Raw genomic sequence first — 24,481 nt, forward strand, 5'->3', positions numbered from 1 at the left:
AAGGTTTTGTTAGATGATATTTATTCCTCATCAAATTTTACCCAAAATCCATTTATGTGGGAATAATTATTCATATGTTAACAGATTACCTTTCAGCACTGGCAGTCTGTTTTCTCATAGATTGCCATAGAAAAACAATTTAGGTTGCAATTGGATCAGTACTCTTCTGTTTGTTGACTGGAGTGGTCTATGACTCATTCATTACTACTAACTACCAGTATTAACTACGAAAGTGATTTACTAACCACTAACCACATACATGTACTTATTTCCACTGAATTCAATGGAATTTCAAGACTGCCTGTGTATCATGGTAAAAATAAACTTTATTTGCTCTAGTCTTGAATATAAAGCTCTCTGTAATGAGAGGTTCTTTTGTGTTTTGAACCTGCAGGGAAGGAATTACAATAGAGAATGTAATATTTGAAATATCATTATATGGTAATAGTTATCATATCGTACATTTTATGATTTAGTATTCTGATAGATTACCAGTCTGTGTACCACTCTCTGTGTACCATTCTATATAGGTGCTACTAAAGTGCAAGAAATAGATGCCTTGAGTTTCTAGCAACTGTATATCGTACCTTGAAAGTCTGAATTCTCTCCCTCTGTTTGCAAGATTTGAAGAGTCATGAAACACTTAGGAAGTACTTCTGCATTTCTTTATACTGTGAGCATGAGTTGATTCTCCTGGCCTCTCTTAATGCATCCTTTTATCCTACTTCCCTTTCTTTTGCTCCTGTCCTAATCTGGTCAATAACTATACCTCATTGTAAAGCTAGGGGACATAAGATGGGTGGAGCAGGGTGCTCAGCATGGTTAGCAAGGTAGATAGCTGCATGTAGTAGGTGAATCGGTAAAAGATGGGTTTGTTCCTTATTTAGGGAGTTGGAAGTTGAAGGAGCAGGGTCATGGGATTGCAAAAATGGCTCTATGGCCTGAAAGTACCTAGAAGTCTTAACAAGCACCTCCATTTATTTTTGTTGTGTGTCTCTGTGTAACAATGATTGCTTGTATTAAAATGTACTTACGAGATTAAATTCCAGAAATGATCATCATCGTTGGTTTCACTTAGTATTTGGATTGGAGCTAAGCATTGACACATGGAACAGTGTAGATTATGTGTCTCAATTCATGCCTTAAGGTTAAATTGGTGCATATGAGTACCACTTAATCATTTTCAGTAGCTCAGAATCTCACATACCATGAAATTAATTTTTCAGTTGATCCCTCACATGAATGATAACATTATTTTTTTCCCCAAGTTAACGGTTTACACCTTACACATCTATTCTATTTGGATATACTATGAAATATATGACAGTCATTTTGCTGTTTGTTTGATAGGTAAAATCTTTCAATCATTTTTTAAAAATTAGTGGCAACGTAAAAAATCCAAGCCAGTGTAAGAGGATATCTTCAGTCATTGATGCTATTTTAAGCTTTCAATCATCACCAGAGGCTGATTGAAAAGTATAGATCATTATGACCTCACAGCGTTTTTAATGAGGAAATCATTACATCATAATGAAAACCAATACATTGCTCAAGTTCACGTTGAGCAAGGCTGAATTGCTGTCTCCTGGGAACCAGGGACTCTGAAGAAAAATGAGAGTCCTAGTAGGTAATGAGCTGAGCATGAACTCCCATTGCCATTGTGAAAAATACTAGCGCGGTCCTTGAATATATAAACTGGAGGCTATATAATAGAAGCAGAGAGAATGTATTTTCTTTCACTTGTCTTGATTTGAGTGCTCCTAGAATACCCTATGTATCTCTAACCCAGAAACAGAGAAAGACATTTGTAAAAGTAAAAAGCATTTCAAGAAGACTCATGAAAAAGGTTTGAAAATACACCATTCCAGAAAACAATTTGATGTTTTCAGAAAGTTAAAAGGGGTTTAAAAATTAAAAGGTAACTGGAGTTTGAATATTTGCATGAAGAGTCTTCAGTCTAGCAAATGAAAATTGGAAAAAGTATTCAAGGGCACAGAACTGAAACAAGATAGAATCATACCAGATACAAGTTTTGTAATTTTTATGTGACTTTAATTGACCATTACCAATTGGAGTCAGAGAATTGCAATTATATTGGACAGTTAACCTAAAAAGGAAGAATTAAAAAGAAATCAACTGCTCATGGTTAGCAGTGGGCAATTTTCTGAAGAGGATAAAATAAAAGTCTGTTCTGTAGGAAGCAACAAAAAATAGAGATGGGAAGAGAGAGGATATGTGAACTGAGCTATGTGAACTGAGGTAATGAAAAGTACAAACAGGAAGGTATGTTCTCAGCTTCAGTAACACTTCATTTATCTGTGGAATTAAGGGAAGCAATGTGTGTACTTCATAGAGCACAGCTGATCAACAGTATTTTTGTGATGAAACCCAGAATGCATTTAATGGTGCTGTGAAATAAAATGTAAACATGGATGATAGATTTAAGAAATGTCAGACCAGTATTTTATAAGAGTCTAACTGAAGCCAAGGAGGAGTGTTATAATGATGTTCAAACATCAGGTTATAAAGGAGAGAAATTCTAAGGCAGTGGAAGAAGCCATCACGATGCAAGACGTACAAATATAGACTCATGGCACAGGGAAAATGGATAATGAAATGGAGAGAGTGACCTAAGATAAATGAATGTTCCACCATGTGCAACACGAACATTAAAAGAGAATTAGCCTTTAGCAGAAGAAATGAGAAAAGAAGAAATAATAGCTTTTGGGGTGTGACGTACACATAATTTAGTATTACGCTGGTCTGGTACCTCCGTGTAGAGTTACTGTTTGTAGAGCTGAGGGAAGGCTAAAGCCTCATGTAAGTAATACGTAACTTGGTAAGGTAAATTCAGAAAAGAAAAAGGTAAATTACAATTTTTTCATGTTTATTCATATTCTTTTGTCTACCCATAGGATAGAGTGTAAGGAAACAGATAGTAGTGAAATATTTAAAGGAGAAAGCTTTTCGTTTGAACTGGGGAGACAGTCAGATAATCTTTTTTTAGTCAAAATCTTGATTAAAGACTCAAGTTGATACACTGTGTTAAAGGTTTGGCTTCCAAAGAAAAATAATTATTTTTCAAAGTATTGTTTGCAATAGAAACTTTGGTAGAAAAAATGAAAACTAAATCAACAATAAGAAACAAATGAGGGAAAAGCTTTCTAAAAAATAGTGATTTCAATTAAAAACCTACAGGTCCTGCATTTACTTGAAGATAAATTTTTACAAGCTTTGTCCCTGGAGGATAAAGTTAAGGTAGTCATGAGGAAAGCTAAGCAACAGGAGACATAAAGTTTCCTTTACTTAGGAAAGAAGGCCTATGTTGAGGTCTGAAACTGCAATTGCAATGTTTATGATGATTTACAGTCTCAAGACCTCTACTTTGAGTAGTTTCCCTGAAGAAAAATTTTCTCATAATTTTGATATGAAGGCATTATTTGTAGCTTAGAGTGCATTTTATTGCAGCCCACTGTCATACATATTACTGTGTATAGTTCAAAAGGCATTTTACAGTTAATCCTCAAGATTACAAATATTGGATTGTACTGACTATTTTTTTTCTGTCAAGAATTGTAAAATTTTAGTTTCATTTAAATATATTGTAAAATTTTAGTTTCATTTACATTTATTGTAAAATTTTAGTTTCATTTCCATTTCTCAACTGCTGCTTTGTGATGTTTGTTCTTACTTTTCACAAGGAATTAAAAACTTCTTTATATATACAAATACATATTTTCTTATTTACATACACTCACTGTGTATCTCCAGACCTGTCTTTACACTGGCAGCTTTTGTAGTAGACACTGTGTGTAAGGTATTCAGTTTATATATGTCAGATCCTCCAGGGCCACGGCTTTTGCCAGATGAAGCACTTTCGATTTTGAGGCTGATGAAACACAGTGCTATTATTGATCTGTGCATGACACAGCCCGTATCTCTGCTGGCAGAGTGTAGCAACATTTATCCAGGAATTTGTGAAATGTCACTCGGATCATGTTCATAAGGTAAACTGCAAAAACCAGGATCCGAGCTGAGAATCCATGAGGAATTGGACGTGACTCTCTTATTCCTTCGTCCTATCTTCTAGGTCAGCCAAGTGGTATTTGTTAAAACATCTGTGTTTTGTAGTAGGTGTTGGAGAAAGTATGATTATCACTAGGAGCACTCTGTACAATATAGTCCTACTGTTGTTTTACTCATTTTTTTTAAGTCACTTGAAAGAACAATATTTTAAGTTAGTTAAAGTGACCTAAGCATTGCAAGTCTATAATTTCTGTTGTGTTTGTAGAAAAATGATGGATCCTGTATGCTTCCAATCAGGAAACTGTTTATATTTCCTAAAGGATTTTAATTTTTCTTGTTTCAGTTTGCCTTTGGGGATGTGTGGCAATAAATGTTTGCCATTAGGATCTCAGTAAGCAGTGGTCAGAAAGGGTCTGTGTATTTACACATAAACCTGCCAAAATGCATATATTTAGAGGTTTGGTTTCTTTATAAATTATGATTGAAAAAGGCTGTGCGTATTTGTTAGTATCAAAAGCCTGTCATGTAAAACATAATGCAAACTAAGGTAAATAATAAAAAAGCAAGCTTCTATATCAAGACAAATGTGACTTTTTCAGACAGTTTTTGTAAGTAGTGTTTCAGCAATAGACTAAGTGTAATCTGCAAATGGATGCTGCACATTCTCCTTAAAAATTTTTTTGAAGTGTAAAAAAGACACAAAAAGATGCAATTACTAATTTAAGTTCTGTTTTCTAAAGTAATTTGAAACTTAACGGTGAAGGAAAAAAATAATTATTGTGATACTTGCCAACGTTTTTCAATTCTAAACATTCAGATCTTTAGGAAAGTCTCCTGATTGTTTGGTTTAAAAATCAAGTACTAGTTAAGGCAAGAAGAAATAGTTTTTACTGAAGTTAAAGATTTGAGTTTGGACATCTTGAGCTTTCTCCCAAGTATAAAAAGGGTTTTTTTTATTTCTGTAAGAAAGTCCAGATTTAAATGAAATATTATTAGTGAATTACCACTGAAATGTAATTAACCTCTACTTTCTAAAATGTTCATACTTGATGCATGTATTTTTACATGTTATCCTTCCCTTTACAAGATTGACATATGTGAGATGCAAACCCTTAAGTTATGGAAAAGCAAACATTGCAGTTGACTGGTTTGTGGGGCAGGGGGGTGGCTTCCGCGTATGTGTGTTTATTTAGCAGAAGTCCACAGGTTGGACAAATACCAGTGTCTGATTCTCAGGAACTTGAAGATGGTGTTACAAATCATGAAAGCCACTTGTTTGTCAATCTGCCACTCTTCATACTAAACCATGGCCAGTTTGTCAGGCACTGTTTCTTACAGGGAATTTCAGAGAGGGCATTTATTTCACTACTTAGCAGTTAGCAGTGTCAAGGCACTCTGTGAAATACTGTGTCTCATTTCAGACACCACACATAAAATGCACATATTGGAGGGGGAAAAAGAACAATTCTAGGTTTTGAACATGTTAAATATGAGAAGAAATTGGAGTATAATTAGTGAAATTTATAAAATAACAGATCATTAGTAAAGACTGAAGGAGTATAATAGCCAAAACAGTTTTCCAGTGGATAAAAGATTATTTATAAGGGCTACTGGTCAGTTTGTGCTTCCATCTCCTTTAAGGAGAATGGATATAATTTTTCAAGAAAGATGATTTAGGCATAAGGCAAATTTTCTCTCTGAGGGCACTGAAGAACTGCAGAAGGCTGCCAGGAGAATCTTCGCTGTAGTTCAATTTAAATTTTGCACATGCGGTAAATTTAATGCATTCATGACATCGTTACCAGTCTTTCTCTTTTACAATTATTTCTTTTGTCCTCGTTCTTATTTGGAAGGACTATGTTGTTTTTTGGGGGGTTTTTTTACTTAACTAGCACAGGAAGAGTTTGAACAATGGAGCTAGCAGCTAGTCCTTGCAAGTCTTTTGTTTTCCTGGAACACCAAATTCTCCTTTTCCTCCATGCAGCTTATGACTCTTTGGTTTTTAGTGAGGTGTATCAATGGTCAGAGAGCAGGACCATAGCAATAGCTCCCACATCTTGTCCTTGGGGAAACAATGTTTTACTTAGTCCTAGAGTTCTTTTTAACTACTCCAGATTTCAGAAGAATCTTCTTTGCTAGTTCAGCATTTTTAGGTCTCCTGCAAAGCAGAATTTTCCTCTATTTGCCCCTATTTTCTTACCCATTCCAAACTGAGATTTCTTTGTCCAGTTTACTGCAAAACATTTTTGTTAGATCCTGCATCTTAGTCCAGCCTTCTCACTCTCACAGTACATTGTTTAAGCTTGTATGTTCAAAGTTAATGCCCGTGCTCTGTTGTCCTGGCTACTCCCTTTCACTACAAGAAGAAACTCCAAAGGACACATCCATAGCCAGGAGCTCAAAGGAGAAGAGTACAGCCATTCTTATCACTTTACCAAGGAAGATGCATGAGCCTTCAAAATGCATTTGATTTTATTTTTTTTCTCTTTCTAGGCATAAAATAATACAATTCAAGAACTAAGGTGTCTTCAACAACAGCAGAAAAGTGTTACAAATTAGAGTACTTAATAGACAAAAAATAGTATCTGGAAACTGCACCTAAGACTCTTTTTAAAAATGGTTATTTACAGCATTCCATCCTTGGGATTGTCCTCTTTTTTCTCTGCCTTAGACCCTAGTTGTTGCAGACAATGCGTAGAGGCTCACAGGATTCTTTGGGATCCCTGCATAAGTCACACACTATTACACTCCTTGTAACCTAAGGAGAAGAGTTCTTTTGGTTTTGCAGCCAGGTTAGTTTACCTGAAGTGCCTGAACCTTATGGCTACTCCTAGAGGAGGCAGAAGTATGATTATACTTCCTTATTAGTGCTTTGTACCATATGATCTGCTCTGCAAAAGATTCGCTGGCAACTGATGAGGTAGTCATGGGCTGTTACCATAGGTTGTGTCATGTTCAGGTTAATTTTGCATCTCTCCATGCTACTTTTGATGCCTAACATGGCAAGAGCTTCAGTTTCTTTCTCAAGGTTGAAGATTGTATGACTAGCCATATCATGTCACAAGATTCACAGACACTGGAAGAGGATTTACTGTTCTGCGGTGGAACTGGTCTGCCTGTGAACAGTTTTCTGTTAATTCACAGTTCAAAGGTGGTCCTGTGGTCTTTCGGTATTATGTACACCAAAGAAAAATGTGTGACTTTGTCTACACGTATATCTCAGTGAAGCAAGCCAAAGAGAATCGGGCAAATGCTAAGAGACAGCAGCTGCAGGCCTGGTTCAACCTGGGACACTGAATTGCAGAGGTTAGACACAATGTTGTCCTCAAACTGTTCATGTATGTGAAAATAATCAATTGCCCAGATGGGTCATAATATTTATAATAATCATGATAAAGGGAAAGTATATTTTAATTTATGCATTATCTGAAAATATGGCTTTTGCTTGTGATGGTCTCTTCAGCTATTTAATATGTAACGTAAGGAGTACATTACTCAGACTGTTCATTTATGCCTGTAGTTTTAACAAGGGTTCCAATGAAAAGATAAGTTACAAATTAAAGATAAGGCTGTGGGGGTTCATTTACAAGAATCCAGGGATAAATTTTCACTTTAATTTATATGCAGTACCACTGTAGTGGTGATTTTTAAATTCAGTCCATTATTTTCAAATACATCCCTGTCTTCACATCTTCCCCACAATGTCTGTCGTCAGTTTCCTCATACTTCTCAGAAGTGGCTAGTAGTATGCCTTTATTTTCTTATCTAGAAATGTAAACAATACACTCATATTTGCACAGTATCACCATTATATGACTACAAAAATTCCACGTGTTTTACTGTGTTGTGTATTTCTACTCTTATCCTGCTCTGTGAGAACATGAGAATTTCCCTAAACTCCTAAGTAACTAACTTTGCTAATACAATTTACACTTAAAATGCTTTGCCTGTACACACCTGCCTACATGAAAAAAAAAAACAGAAAAGAAGAAAGAAGCTTCTGCAGATATTTTTTCATCTTTTGTTAATATCTGAAACAGCTACAAATAAGATGTCTGAATAATTATGTAAAATTAAATATAAAGCAATCTTGAAAATTTTGTCCCTTGAATATTGCATCTTGCTTCTTGTACGTCTAAGGTGCATGGGTTTTTGTAATTTTTATCTCAAAATATCACTTATATCACTTCTTCAGACCTTTGTATCTTTTAGACATGTTTTCTATAGGTTGATAGAAAATTGTTGTTAGCAGCTGAAAAGTAGATTTAAGTGTACAAAACCAATACATTAAGAGGAGGCCAGAATACAGGAGATGAAACAGATTTCCCTATAAGTGCAGAATACCTGTCTGCTTATATTTGAGATGCAGCAGCAGTATTTCAATAGAAAATGGTTCATTCTCTAAAACAGATGGAAATGAGGAGACTTTAAATTAATATTTCACCATTCTTTCAGCTGTTTTCTTCCTTTCTTGCTTATATTTAAAAAAAAATAGAATTTTAATTTTTAAGGATATAAAGCTGTATGCTTTGGAAATAAGCGGGTAAATCAAAAGAAAGTTTAAAAACAGTCTTTAAAATAGCGTTTTCATTTTGGTTTCTTTCTATTTTATGTGAGCTATACAGAAAACAGATGGAAGCATTATTAATTTTTTCCCCCAATGAGTTTTAGTGAAGCATATTTGTATGTGTTATCTGAAACGTATGAATACTTAGTATTGCTGCTGTTAAATTTGTAATGAGTTGTAGGGATTGTGAAATTCCCTGACTGGCTCTCATGCAAGTAGTTCATTTGCAGTGCTTAGATGTGTTAAGATTAAGCAGAGGGAATATGGCAAGCACTATCCCTGACCCTAGATGAAAAAATCAAATTTCTAGCTTCATGAGTTTGCCCCAACTCTCATGTTTGGTGAAAATCAGATAAATACTGTTCAACCCTGCAAAAAAACTTTGCAGTAAAACCTACTCCTAACTTTAAAATATTGCATGGATTCCATGTCTATTATTCTCTAGCAATTACAAAGGTGTAGAAATCTCTGGGCAAATTTTGTGCATGAGATGGAAGTCTTTGCTTATATGTAGCAGCAGTACTTACTGTGCACAGGCATGTTATGTGTTGGAATACCTAAGTCAAGTTGTATTTGTACAGGTAAGAACGGTGGTTACATGGAAACATTGGGTTTGGACTCAAGCCAAATCCTCATAACTGGGTTGCCATAATATCCAGATATTTTCAAGTAGGACACAATGTTATGAAATGTCTCATTTTTAATTAAATTGTAATAAAACTTATTTTAATGTTCCATAGGGAGTCTGTGTAGATAATAATACTTCTAATATGTTAATATGTAAGATGTAGTGTAATGTACTCTAAATATCTTTCTTTTTAAGAAATATTATTTTTTTAAGTTATGTATATTTTGTCTGGAAATGCTAAGGCCTTATAGACAAGGTCGTGCACATCTGTGTATTCTGTCAATTTGCATCTCTGCATTGGAAATTCAATCCCTACAAAAATTAAAGCAAGTAGTTGTGAGCATATAATCGATCATAATGAAATTACTTATATAAGTAATGTTACATACATAGTTAATAGTCCTTATATTCCTTTGAAATTTGCAAGGACAGATGGAGTGCTGCATCTATTTTAGTATGAAAGCAAGATAGTGTTCTTAATATGTACAAAAATTAGGCATGGGATACAGCAATATTTACTCCTACAGGGACATTAAATTGATAGAAAATGCAAGCTAAAATAGAACTGCTGTAGGTCAAACCCCTTATCTTTTAATTAGTGTTATCATTATATAGATGATGTTTCACAAGTGTTTTCATCATTTAATATATGATGATATACTATATATATATAATATTACCTATATTATTACTTTTTTCTTATTTCTCTTAATTTATTTGAAAAATCATTGGTTGCAAAATGTGCAGTTCTGTACTTAGGCTTGTCTATTGTTTATAACAACAGATGATTTTTTTGAGAACTGGGCTCAAAATGTATTGCTCCGATTAATTTATGCACGAGTGAGTGTTTCTCTAGAATACATGCATGTGCTGTGGTACTGATATATGTGGTATTATCATTCTTTAGAAAAATGAAAAGGTAAAATAGAACAAAATTTAAAATGGATGTATCTACTCTGATTTTATCAATTTTATTGTTTTATTTTATAAGATACTATAGTTAAATGTTATAATTCTGGGGTTTTATAAGGTGTAGAAGAAATTTATCTATAAATAACTATAAAATAACCAAATTAAAATTACAAGTAAAACATTTGTTTCTGAAGTAGTACACAGTAAATAGCCCTTTGTAAAAGATGGTTACTCTTGATCAGTACTATCACAAGTATAAGAAGATATTAAAAAAACTTTGATAAAAGTTTGCTCGTGATTACAGCTGTATTCCCAATGATAACTGAATTTATTATTTACATGTGTGAAAGGGCCATTCTATAGATAACAGTGTAAACATCGCTTTTATAAAACTGATGAACTCCAATTGTATTACAGTGACATTATCAATAGGACAACAGTTTTTTCTTAAGTAAAATACTTGAGAGGAGAAATATACCTCTTATCTGCATGCTGATATCTGTATTTCTCTGCTGGGAGCTAATTTAAACACTTCATAAAAGATTGACATTTTCAGTGCCTTAAACATCCTTAAAAGCTGCTTTGTTCATTGCAAACCATATTTAGTATGACCTCCTAAAAATGTAGCACACCTCAAGTGTCATGCCTGTCTTTACTATGCACGTTGGAGCTGTGTTCATCTATACTAGACAACTGCACTTTAAGGAAAGATTTTTTATTTTTTTTCTTGATAGGCAATTAGCAGTAATTAGGAAGATTCACTTCAGAAAGATGTCAACATGAGATTGTTTTAAAAAGTTGAATGTCAGTGAGTTTAAAAGAAGTTGTTTTTTTTTTTTTCCCTGACACAGGTATGGCATTTGAAACATGAAATGTTAATTTAACTTTTATGCTTATTATTCATGCACAATATTATTTTGTCATTCAGATACTACACTGACAGAGTGCAAAGGGTGTTAAAATAGTGCTGCTAGAATAAAAAGAGGATTAATCTACCATTGGTCAATTAGCCAAAGGGTACTTAATGGTCTCTAAAGGCTACTGAAGTCTAACAACTAGCTAAAGCACTGGCAAAAAGTCCTCTGTATTACCTTCCTTTACTTGACATTTTGTGAAACAGTCAACTGCTGAAAACTGCATTGGGCGGAAAAAAAAAATTAACTCAGTGATAAAGTAAATTTTACTAAAATTTCAGAATATATGACAAATAACTTTTACATTTTATATTTTTTCTTGCTTTTGGGCATCTTTATTTAAATTTAGGGCTACCATATTAAGTCGCCAAAGACTTTTCTGTTTCATATTTTTTCTTCATATCTAGAATACTAAGTAATCAACCACTTATAGCGCTTGCATGAAAAAAAAAACTTTCAATGAGGATTTGGAGTTATTTGCCTTTATGTGATTCACATTGAGTATGCAGCACAGTTGTTATTTTAGTCTGTTATATATCTTCCATATTTTCAGATAGCAATATACCGTTTTTATTAATTTTGGTTTGCTTTTGGTTTGCTTTTCTTTTTTTGTTCTCATTTTTTTTCTGTGACCCATGAGGTAGGTTTTTCTTGAAGAGAACAAAACAGGGTCAAGATCGGTGGGACTGACTCAATAAATTTTGCCTTGGATATTGTAAATAGATTTATCATTATGTTGTAACATTTGATAGAGTGTGTAAAATTATATATACCTGACTATGTGATTATGTTTAGAAAAATTCTGTCAGGCTTTATGTGTGCAACAAGTATTTCTTATCCTGGATATACTTAACAATCAAGCTAAAGCTATGAGAAAATAGGATTTAAGATGAGCAGAGTTAGACTTTTGAAATAGACCTTGGTACAGGATATGAATATCTATGCATAGAGCAAGTGTATTTTATTACCTGCCAGATTTCTTAGAGAAAAGATAAAGGAATATGTTGACTATGTGTCTCTTACAGACATATAGATGCACATTGTAATGTGTCATGTGCCAGGGTTTAGGATGGGTGGCAAATACTATTTTTAACCATCTGAGGGTATTTATATTATAGTTGGATTACTAAAGAAGTAGTAAAATCAGGTAATGCTATTGCTTAAAAAGTGTTTCAAGAATACCTGACTTACAGCCCATTTTAGAATTTTGCCTAGAATACTGTAGTGGTTTAAGTCCAGTCAGTAATTCAGAGCCACGCAGTCACTCGCTCACTCTGCCCCTTCCTGCCCCCAGCACCCGGAGGGATGGAGAGGAGAATCGAAAAAATTTAACTCCCACAGGTTGAGATAAGAACAGCCCAGTAACTAAGGTATGACACAAACCACTACTGCTACCACCAATAATAATAATGATCAGGGAAATAACAAGGAAAGAGAATACAACTGCTCACCACCTGCTGACTGATACCCAGCCCAACCAAGCAGTGATCTAGCCCTTCTGGGTAACTGCCCCCATTTTATATAGTGGGCATGATGTGCTGTGGTATGGAATATCTCTTTGGTCAGTTTGGATCAGGTGTCCTGTCTCTGCTTCCTCCCGGCTTCCCCTCCTCCCTGGCAGACCACGAGACTCAGAAAGTCCTTGGTCAGACTAAACATTACTGAGCAGCAACTAAAACCATTGGTGTTATCAGCGCTGTTCCCAGGCTGAAAGTCAAAATCACAGCACTGCACCAGTTACTAAGAAGGAGAAAAATGACTGCTACTGCTGAACCCAGGACAAATACATTCTGCATAATATATTCTGCAAATACAAATGTATGGAATCATGTACAGCAATGGCAGTGCTGTATGATCACCTCTAACAGAAATTTTCTTACATGCCATTTGCAGGAGGAGGGTGACTGAGCTAGATCCTCACAGGTTTGCTGTGATGCTGAGGAGCAATAGGCCATTCTAGTAGCTTCCTACATTAATCCATTGGGCCTTCTATGTAGCTATCTTTCTGAGCAGAAGTCTTATGGTAAAAAGTATTGCTGAGTCACTGCAAGTTTCGCATGGACTACATAAAAACTGAGATTTCATCACTTACTCCTTTGTGTACAGCAGAGCAGAGTGTCATGGGTATAACAGGAGCAGGGAGATTAAGATAGATGGATTTTAAAATATTGAATCTATAAACATCTGTTAAGCCAAAACACTCTGGAGGAGGTGCAGCAAGCAAAGGCTGCTACATAGTGGAGTAACAGCAGTAGCCTGGCTTTACCAACATCTGGTCTAGCTGGCGTTTAAGATTCTAACTTTCATCATGGTGACCTTTTCCCCTGGAGTAAATCCTTTTTACTCTGTCACTCACAGTTTGTGTGCATGGGAGAACACACACAACCTCTCCCACCCCTCCTGCTCTGAAAAAGAAGCAAGAGAAAAAGGCTTGACCTAAAGCATAGTGAGTACTGAGGGGCAGCAGCATAATGAACTTGATTCTTAAGTGAGTAAATACAAATAAATATCTTTTAGGTAGAGATATTTTGCCTGGGCTAGGGGGCTGTTTTTCGAATCCTACACAGATTTATGAAAAAATTTCACATAACCTTTCAATATATTCCAAATAGAAGAATAAAGCATTAACATTATCTACCCTGTAACATCATTTACGTTGTTTCCAGAGCAGTTAAGAGACAACCTTCCTGATACTAGATGACCTTAAGGTCCTTTCCAACCTTAACTATTCTATGATTCTATGATTCTGTATCACTGATGGCAATTGCATGACTATCTTTGTCTGCAAGCTGGGGGGGGGGTTGTCTTGTATGTCTTGCATTGCTCTCACTTTACCCTGGTAGTTCTGATGCTGTTTCTGAATTAATGGACATTCATATTTGAAATATTTTTCTACTACCTCCTAACTTAAGTAAATTCTGTAACCAGCATAGCACTGTCATCTTTTGCATCTGTCTCATGAAAGCCCTTTCTTTTTCGATATAATTGCAGTCATTTTGGGGAATGTAGCCACTGCAGTCATGGCACTTTAGTCCAGATGCATTTTGGCAGCAGCAGTAGCCTAAGAAACTTCTGAGAGTCACAGGCTATCTTGGGCAGACATGGGGGCATTTCTAATTTTAATCAGATATATTGATCTAGCTATGATTTTTTTTTTCCTTTTCTTTTTATGAATAATTTATTACAGAGATACTGAATCATGATGTTCCTCGTGTAGAAATATTGGCTATACTGGACAAATTAACCTAATCCTTATATCCATCTATACTTTATCTTTCCATACTACTACTCGTTTTGCTTATTAAAGTAGACTTCATTTTGTCTTCTACTAAAATAATATTAATTGTGAGAATATATATATTAGATTAAGGATGACAAAGTTTGAAAATGCATAAACACTATTTATCTCTTATTCAATAATGACAGCAGGTGCAGAAGAAAATGGAAAGATTAACCCCTTTACTAAGAACTTATCTTGGAGATATGGATAAAATGGCCATTTGCTTTAATAAATGCACTCAAGTGTGAAGTATTGTTAAAGGTGGATGCAGGATGCACTTTCTTGTATCTGTGATATTTTTTGAAGTTAATGCAAAGTCTACAAGCATTCTCATTTAATTTATGATGGGAATAAACATGAACATAAGTAGTTTTATTTGGATATATATGTGATCTTCAGATGATTAGTATATAAACACAGATGATGTGTATATAAACACATGTGTATAAAGAGTTTTTTTCTGCTAACATCATGTAGTATAAAATCTGGTTTTGAATTGAATAATAAATGCTTGGAAATAGAATAGTATCTTAAACTTTCATCCATGTTTTTTTGTGTACCAGTATATAATTGGTCATACATTTAGTCATTTCAAACTGCAACAGCTTCTCCAGATTCTTATCAGGATTCTTCACAAAAGAAGGTTTTTTTGCCCTTTGAGAGATTTTGAATTACCATTTTGTATAATTGTTCCTTATGTTAAAGTCTGGTATTACAATCTTCTTTGGAATAATAAGATAGTACAGTAGTTACCCTCTTAAGGAGCCAGAGTTGTTAGGCCATTGATGACTCTGGCTGACTACAGATTCATGAAAGTTAACCACTAGCATAAAGATTATTTCAGGTCTTCATTTTACAGGAAAAAAAAATCAATATTTAAATTAAAACAAATACTTAATTTAAAAGTTTACCTCTATGCTGTGAAATATATTGCTGCAAAAATCAAGTCTTGTCAGTTGTCAGTCAAGTGCAACAAGACTGAGAGTTTGTTTGCATGTTATTTGTTTGAACTAAATCCCTAGCAAGCCTCGTCTGCTAATTGGACTTAGCATTTATGTTGCTAAATGAGAAGCATTTTGGCTGCAATATAGGGTGGTAAGACCTACCCAGTGGAATAAACAACTAACATCTGTTATCCTGTCCTGCTCCAGCTTGGCTTTTACCACTTAAGTACCTCAGCCCTAGAGTCAAGGTTATGGAATATGTGGTTCTCTGGCTATGGTGCATATACGTGAAAGGGAAGAAATAACACAACACGAGTACAGACCAGCCAACCAGAAGATACTTAGTGCAGCTGGTCCACTTTGCTTTAACCTCTACAAGCCCTACAAATATCAAAACAAAAGCCAAGAGAAAGCTGTATGTTTTATAGCAGTTGTCAACATAGCAATTCAAGTAAACTTACAGTGGTCACCATTAAAGTAGATTTGACATTTAACCACCTTTTAATATGCGTTGGTGGTATTTCTTCATGCTCTGTGTAGAAAATAATTGCTGAATCCCAGGGAGGCTCTAGATAAACAGGTTTCAACAGTAACTACTTTTACAGTTTTATATGAGAAGGTTAGCCTGTCGTGGCAAAAATGTCAATGTGTACAGTCAAAATTAAATAAGCTTGCCTTAAAAAAAAAAAAAAAAAAAGCAAAAAAAAAAGCTTGGTTTTAGTGGTAGGTGACTTCTCTTTCCTGCCAGATTTTATCTTTATGTGGACTATAAAATTCAGCCAATGGCTGTGCAGTATAGCTACTTTTATGTATACTGTTTCATTCCTCATGAATTCCGAACCAGAGAAGCATCTAATTTTTAGGATATGATTGTGACGGTTTCTTCTGTTTGTAAAACAGGTGTTGACCTCCAACCTGGCCAAGTGGCAACAGGAGAAGGAAGATTTACAAGAAAAATTGAAGTTGAGAGAACATCTGTCTCTAACTGCTGGAAAGAGTGAAGCCACACCAACTCCTTCAAAGAACATCGATTTAGAGATGAAACAGCTGCAGTGCAAACTAAAGGTGACAGAACAGATTATCTAGTGTTGAGGATAATTCATATGAACAGTATTTCATAACTGGGTCAAGCAGGTATACATGTATGCACAAAGGCTGTCATTTATGTATCTTAGCCAATGATTAGCAGCTTAGGTGTTAGATAACCTTTGGTGTTAAGTACAAATGTAGTCATAAGGACGAGAGTTAAAAGTTACAATTAAAAAATTTGTGCAGATCAAATAAGCCAGACAGGGAGGCTTGCTGGGTTTTCATAAATGCATCTTGTTGAAAAATGCTGTGGAATTACTTCCACAGAAGTGTATTGAGTCCTTGCTTCCTTTAAGAAGGAAGTAAGCAACAGCAGTCTCTGCTAAGAGAGCAAAAATTTGAGTTAATGAGGGAGCTCATATAATATAACAGTGTTGTGTTACTATATTTCACTACTATTCTTGTCTTCAGCAGACATTCTTTTAGTATTTGTATTTTTGCAGATTAGCTGGTAGGAAAATACTAACTTGTTGAAGATGCCATTTTTCAGTTTCAAGTGATTCTGTTACATGTGGTTGATGTAGATGCTGGACTGTCCTGTTGTGGGAGCATTCTCAGCAGGTGGTCTGCCTCAAACATATTAATTCTTCCTCTCTTCTGACTGGAGGAAATACATGTACAACTGAATGTTTTAAACTTGGGTTTTTTTTTCTATAATTTTCTTTTTAATATTTGAAGAAAGTGAAAAGGTCAAAATTCTACAGTTTCTTGCTTCTAGAAGAAATGGCACACTTTTAAGTCTAATGCCAAAAGGCCAACTTGTAGAAAAGGCCATATTACGTGAGTGTTATAGATAATCTGAGTACTGGATTAGCTGTATTAGCACATGAGATGAGTGTAGTGCTCAGATCTCTTAGCTGTTGATGGTAATCATGGTATTATAGATCTTGTCTATAACACAACGAGTGCATAACATCAATATTCAGGGATTAGTAAAGGTAGGTCACATTGATAAAGAGGTGAGGGCAGCAGGGAGTAGCCCTGTAAAGGCACATAATTCGATCTGCTTTAATTATGAGAAAGATCTTGAAACCATACATGCTGACTTCTTGAGTGTTGATTTTTAGATTTGGGGTTGACTGATCTGCTTCTGTTGCTGGTGAGTGGTAATTTCTGTTAATTAGGGTTATTCCGTTTGGATGAGCGTACTCATTATCCAGAAACCTAGCAGTCAATTGCTTTTTGGAAGTAAGAAAACTAAAAACTGAAATGTTTGTGTGTATGTGAAACACTTTTAAGAGTAACATGTCTGCTACACATGAACTGCAAAATACATGGCTGAAGAATCACAGGGGTTTTATTTCTGCAGCAAACATTTAGCAAACATATATAGATCCGATGTCAAAAATACTAACGACTTCTAATTACTTCTTAAAAGATGCATTATGTTTGTATTTTAAAATAAACCATGTATGCAAGATTACATTTAGAATAAGCATAGTCTGTGACCCCCAAATACGAGTTAGTAAAATCACTAGTTGCTGAATTGCTAAGAGTTTTGACTGTAAGGGCCTGAAAAGCTATTTAAATCAAGTTATTGAAATTCTTAGCCTTGTTTTGACCTAATAATTTTTCAGAAATTTAAGTCCTGCAAGTATTTTTAGCAGAAGAAATTGTCAGAAGTTGTCAACTACTGCTGCAGCTATCTAGCATACTTAAAAAGGGGATAGAGAGTTATTTTCCTAAATGGCTCAATGTGAAAGCAGCAAAAGCTTTCCTCATAGCTCAGAATTTCAAAGTGCCTGCTTATGTTAGTTAATCTTTTTTTATTCAGAGCTATCTTTGCAGTATTTGTTTATGTTGTATGTAATGACTCCTTGTATCGTTGCCAGTAGGAAGTGTAGTAAGTATGGGTGGTGAGTCTGGAAGCAAAATGCCATAAGCATATGTCTTCACCTCTGAGCATGTGCAGAGGCCCACCTAAATATTCAAATTCATATCTGGTGTGTAAACCATCTAACTGGGTGCTGTGCTTCAAGCTAACAAAGCTCAAGCTCAACAGCCAGGTCTCAGGAAACTCAGGAATATTCTGCTAGCATGCATTATTTCAACAATTTTCTGGTTATACCTCACATTATAATAATAGTAAATAGAGTAGAAAAGTTATTAAGAACAATATTTTACATCTAACTATGCACATAAGAATATACACTCCCCTTGAGGTGCACAGAGCTATGTACAATACTCCCATTAATGTTAATAGGCGTTACAAGTCTGCACTGAGCAGAGAAATTCTCCTGAAGTATCTTTGTTTACAGCATGTCTGATCTGTTCACTTATTGTTTATACATAATGAGTAAAAAGCCTTAGTTGCTGAACCTGCATGCATATATGCACACATATATGTGTATGTATGCTTACACATACGTATCTTTTGGCAACACCTTTGGGAGCTCTGAAATCTCTATATGTGGTGTTTTTGAGCTGCCATTTTCAGCAATGGCATTCAATGAATATGCTCAGTTCAGAATGCTAACATGGCTACTTAGTTAAATTTAGTATTTGTATTTCTATGGAGTAATTCAGTTGTTCTGTATTTAAATCTTATGTAGATTATTTGTGTGTTTGCATGGAGGAACTGAGGGTTTTTTTCACTTCCTACTATATATAATGAAGAAAGGCCAACAACTGTGTAATTCTCCTTCACTGGGATTACATATGCCTGAAAGTTAGGATCATACCTTTTAGTTACTGATTTGTGTTAGTACAGCCAAGTTTGTGCTGCTGAGTTTAAAGGCACACAAAAATCTTTTGGATTTTCTTGTATTCTTAAATGCGCATCAGGAAAAGGGCTTATTTGAAATAATTGCTCTACAGATGTAGGCCCCCTGTGCTGTAGAACTACACCATTCAAGGACATAGTTCATATGAAGATGCAATTTTATTTCTCTTGTTTTCTGTTACTTTTTCAGCTGATCAGAAAATGTGGTGCTGATAAGTGAACTGGGCTTGCAGGTGTACTGGGGAGCATCTATCAATCATACATTATTAGAACAATGGAAGAATACTGGTGTTGATCATATTTGCTGAGGAATGTATTTTTACTTAAGTTTTGCTAGAAAGTAAGAATGCTGCTTTTGTACCAATTAATTTGTCAGAACATTCATAAAATATGTGGAAGTTTACACAGCCCATTATTTCAAACAATTTTACTGGTGACTGCTATAATATTTAGTCTGCTTTATTTATTTATATTTTAATACGTTTCAATGTAGAATTCGAATAATGAAATCACTAAGCAATCAACCACCATTAAGTCATTAAAAAACGAAGTCCAGGAAAAAGAAGAACGCATTCAGGAACTACAAGGAAAGTAGGTTCACTCTTCTATCCATTGTGTTTGGTGCCACCCAGTGGCAGCTGTATAATTGTTAGAACATTAACCATTCCTAAATAGAATTTTAAGAGAATGTTTTATTCTTCTTTTTATTGCAGTCTTGCATAATATTGGGGGGGGGGGGGGGGGGGGGGGGGTGGTTTGGTTTGGAAATTGGAGCAGTATGTGCTAAAACTTCATTTTGTGTAAACTGATAAGTGATTAGCTAGCCACAGTAGTATCTGTATTGCAGTAAGAATACCTTCAATCAAAACTCAGACTCTAGACCATTTTATCCTTGATGTAAGTCTAAATGAATGCCTCAGCACTGTTAAACACAGTCTTTCAAATACATTAATTCTTTGCCTAGGGGCTAAGAGGCATGTCAAGGTTCAGATGCTTAAACAAGATTAAACATCCAGTCTTGAATTCATAAAAAGTTCAAAAGGCCAGTTGTATTTGTTTCGATTTTAATTGATTAAGGTTTACTACTTATTTAGATATTCACATGTATTGTTGTGAAGCATGCAACTGAGACTTTTATTCTACCTACTGTACCTGATATAATGCTAATCTTTAATTTTAATTACAATTTTATTACTATATAAACATAAGATGTTACTACATAAACATAACCTATCTGTGAATTTCTTGTCTGGGCCAGAGTATAACTCCTTTAATCATTCTTTTTTATTTATTTATTTGTAGAAAGAATGCAGTTTACTTACCTGAAATTACTTCATATCAAAAACAGAGAACTGTTGAAATTGTTAAATTGTCTGCATTTTGTATTTTCTGTTTTGAAGTGAAACTGAATTTTTCTACCAAAAGGCTTAAATTTAAAAAAGAGTTACTGGTTATCATGCTTCCTTTATAAAATAGATAGTATTTTTTTTTTGTAAACTGTAAGGTGTAATCACCAAAATAACATTAATAGTACAAACGTGAAATAGAAGAAATTTTAAGATGCACTCTTTTTCTCTTTTTTTTAATATGGTGTTAACATGGTATCAAGAATGTTTTATTTCTGAACATGTTATCATGCATTTTGCTTTCATTAAAAAAATACAAAGTCCAGAAATCTGAACACATTTAAGTATTGCTTATGTTTCTGTTTAAAATACTAATTTGTATTATAATGATGGAGTCTTTTGTATTTGATTCATTACTTTTGTATGTATTACTTTTGATCAGAGGTTATTTTGTAGTACATAAGATTTCCATTTTTTGAGAAGTTTCTAAGAAATGCTGATATTATTTCTAGGTTTTGCAGGGTTTAAGAATTATCTTATTATAGAGATGTAGATTTTTCGTGTATTTCTCAGTTGAATGAAAGGAGACTGCCCCCTTTCACTTTTTTTAAATTAAATAATTAAGAAACCACAGAGACATTTAATGAATTAAATTACTAAATTTTGTGTGTTCAACAGGCTTTTTGCCTTTTTTGATAATATCCTAAGAAGAATGATTATGATTTCAGATCAGACAAGTTAGAGCATATACCACAGCAAAAAGCTAATCACAAATTAATTGTATATTTAGAAATAGGTCTGTTTAATAAGAGACTTGAAAATGGTTTTAATGGTAGAGAATAGGGTATATTGCAAGAAATGCACCAGCTTTTACTAAAAAAAGGTGTTCTAAAGCTATAGGAATGATAATTTTTGTTCTGCATTTATACTTTTTAGTTGTTTGAAGTAGTTGCATATTAACAATGTTTTCTAACAGTGACATGCAGTGTAACTTTCTCCCTTCTAGGATTTCTCGATTGGAGAGGAACCTTAATATGAAAAGACATTTGATAGAAGACTTAAGGTCTCGCCTAAAAGCAAATCAAGAAAATGAGAAAACTTGTAATGAAACCTTACAAAGTCTTGAGAGAAAGGTACTTCTTTCTTGCCATTGATAGTTTTAGGAAAAGCAAAAACTGGTGGATTTGCAGAAGTTATTTCAACATGCTATACTAAATCGATGTATTGCTTTAAGCAAAAAACATACACTTATGGGTGAAATTCCCTCTGCTATAATTTGTATAAAATCAGTATATGGTGATAGTTTAGAGGCATTCAGCATAATTTAATGTATGTTCTTAAGAGGCATACTTAAATATCAAAGTATTCAGAACAATGAGTTGCGAGGATATGCTGTAAGAAGCAAGATTTAGTTTTATGCACTGTTAACGTTTGTGAAATATAGTAGACCTGAAACAAATGTGATTTTACATGACGTGCTAATGAAGTCCATGCACCTCTCCTGCCTATAGCAGCTAAATGCTTTAATATGTTAATCTGTTTTCTACTCCAATGTTATGAATGATTCAGAGTTCTTAGCTTAATGTAATTGTCTGTTCTATAGCAAATTATTTTCTCCTGCGAAATTCTTGGATGATTTCAGCAAAGCTAGGAGAACTTGTATATATTTCTATGTTACCCAACCAACTTACCACACTTTTGCCTTTAAAGCAAAAAGGCTATGATATTTGCTTGTCTGAGAGGTTATGCAGCTTATGACCCAAAAATAGAGAGAAACAATTTACTAGTTTGCTTTTGGTTTCCTAGAATGTGGGTGCTTGCTGAATATCACAAGCACTATCTTTGCTTGCAGTTACATAGCATTTTCAGTTCTAGAGAGAGCTACTGTCTTACCCTGCATGGCAAAGATAAAATGTTAGTAAGAAATCTGTAGCCAGAGAGTGAGAGCTTAAGTAAGCAAGGGAGCTAAAGTAAGAAACAAGATAAATACCTGGGTTTGGATTCAGACAAAAGATCTAGACTGGAATTATGTACTTTGATGTATTTTAATGCTGTTCTCTAAGTATTTAAGTGCTGCATTTCTCAGATTCCAGAGAATCAAATTCTATACATTAATTTGATTATTCCACATGGAAAATCAACTTGATAAACTTTATGTTGTCTTCAGCAGAAGATCAAAGAAATTCCCTCTTACTCAATATTGTCAGGAAAAAAAATGTGATTAATACTGTCAGAAGAGCTGAATGATTTTCTAGAAGCATTGGTCTCTTTCATTTTACCCAAAATCAGTGTTTTCATTGTATGTCAAAATGATAATAATTATCTAAAAGACTTTACTAACTTGCAAACAGTTGCCATTTATTCAGCTGTGTTTTGACTAATATTTTTACCTCTGATAGAAAAAATGGGTGGAAATTGCAGTTTGCTCCCTTTTGCGTGCACTGTGACAGCCCAATTTTTACAAACAAACCGCTTTGCATACAAAGTTTTTCTTTACACTTAACACAAGTCAAAACTTTATGTAACATGATTGTATGCAATCTTTGTTAAAGACTAATTTCAGAAAAAGGTCTTTTAATCAAATTATTTATATAATATGTGCAGTATAGGTAAGCTTAGTTTTTATTTCATTTTTGAGTTTTGTATCTTAATAGAAAATTGCCCTTGTCCATTCATTATTTCAGGCAAAGACACTGGCTGAAGACTGTTTGAACAAAAAGACTTCCATTGACTCACTGAAACAGAAGCTTAATGTAGCTACAAAAGAGAAGTCTCAGTATGAGCAGATGTATCACAAGGCTAAAGATGAGTTGGAGAAAAAGGTATATTGGAGTTATGATAGCTCCACTTAAGAACTTCTTCATGCCTTACTTTCCAATGAAAAGTTGCAAGGTCACCAGCTTAGCCTATTTAAATACAGAAAGGGAAAAAAGAGCAGAATAACAGTAATGTGTTTTTCTGATTTAATTGTCACATCACTGAAATTTAGAGACTGAAACATGGACGTGATGACTGAAAATTAAATTTTTGTTCTGTTGAAATTCCATTTTATGTGTTGCAAATAGAATGTTCTGTGATGTTAACCACTGTGTGGGAGGCTGGTTTGTTTGTTCATTTTTTTGTGATACATGGATATCAGCTTTTATTGTATCACTGCCATTTCTCTGCAAATATATTTCAGGATCACAAGCTTACCAATCTAAAGAGCAAAATGACTGAGACTGAATGTGCCATGACTGAACTTGAGACTGCTGCATCTCAACAACTACATGGCTTGGCTAAACAAAGCAGACAGGCTTTGGAAACTGTACAAAAGCAGCTGCTGCTCACCAATGACAAAGTAGAACAGTTCATGACATTTGTGAAGGTTAGAGAGTTAATTCTCTTTTGAGTGTTCACGTAAATAAAAGTATTCTTGAGTGAAAGCAAAATGTAAAAGATTAAATGAGGGTAATCTTTGGTACATTCCCTGTTCTGGAACTATTTTGAAGTTCCTGCAACTCAGTTCTGAACTGATCTAAACAGGGAGAAGAGTCAATGGCTCTAGGTATCTTTCCCCTAGACTTCTGAAGACTTCCGTAATTTTTATTGGTTATCATGGTGTATATGGCTGCCAGTGTACTTGTTTCCAAGAAAAAAATGCTTAGTTATGTAGCAAATTGCTCTGTCAAAAAAAATTTCCTGACATTTACGAAATATCTGTTGATTATTGTGAATTACATCATTTTCCACATTCATGTGCTTTTTATTGCAAAAAATATTAAATAAAGAAGCTTATATATTGCAAAATCAAGAGCAGTTTTAAGAGCAGTATGTGGAATATTATTTCCTTATTTTGGTTAAATACTTAATAATCTGCTATGGTGCATCACACAAGAATACTGTCTGTGGTTTATACAAATTGCTTCATCATACTACTTCAGTATGTAGCTCTATAAAATGACTAGTCTGTTTTGCATCTTAATTTTGAAATATCAGTATTACTTATTTTTCTGAAATATCCATTAGGAACTAAGAATTGCAATGCCTATTCAGTAAATTTCGAACTTGAAT

General features: G+C 34.3%; 1 protein-coding gene across 3 annotated transcripts in view; it reads left to right on the forward strand.

Moving 5' to 3' along the window:
* CNTLN (centlein) overlaps positions 1–24,481 on the forward strand; it is a 194,288-nt gene that overhangs the window by 145,547 nt on the left and 24,260 nt on the right. For 2 of the 3 annotated variants that reach the window (XM_031054312.1, XM_034073005.1), the window contains 5 exons: positions 16,172–16,336; positions 19,576–19,673; positions 21,435–21,561; positions 23,113–23,250; positions 23,610–23,795. In XM_031054312.1, coding sequence (XP_030910172.1) covers positions 16,172–16,336; positions 19,576–19,673; positions 21,435–21,561; positions 23,113–23,250; positions 23,610–23,795 — 714 coding nt within the window. The remainder of the gene's footprint in view (positions 1–16,171; positions 16,337–19,575; positions 19,674–21,434; positions 21,562–23,112; positions 23,251–23,609; positions 23,796–24,481) is intronic. The other variant, XM_034073006.1, reaches the window with a different exon arrangement.

This window comes from Melopsittacus undulatus, chromosome Z (genome assembly GCF_012275295.1).
Source record: "Melopsittacus undulatus isolate bMelUnd1 chromosome Z, bMelUnd1.mat.Z, whole genome shotgun sequence".
NCBI lineage: Eukaryota > Metazoa > Chordata > Aves > Psittaciformes > Psittaculidae > Melopsittacus > Melopsittacus undulatus.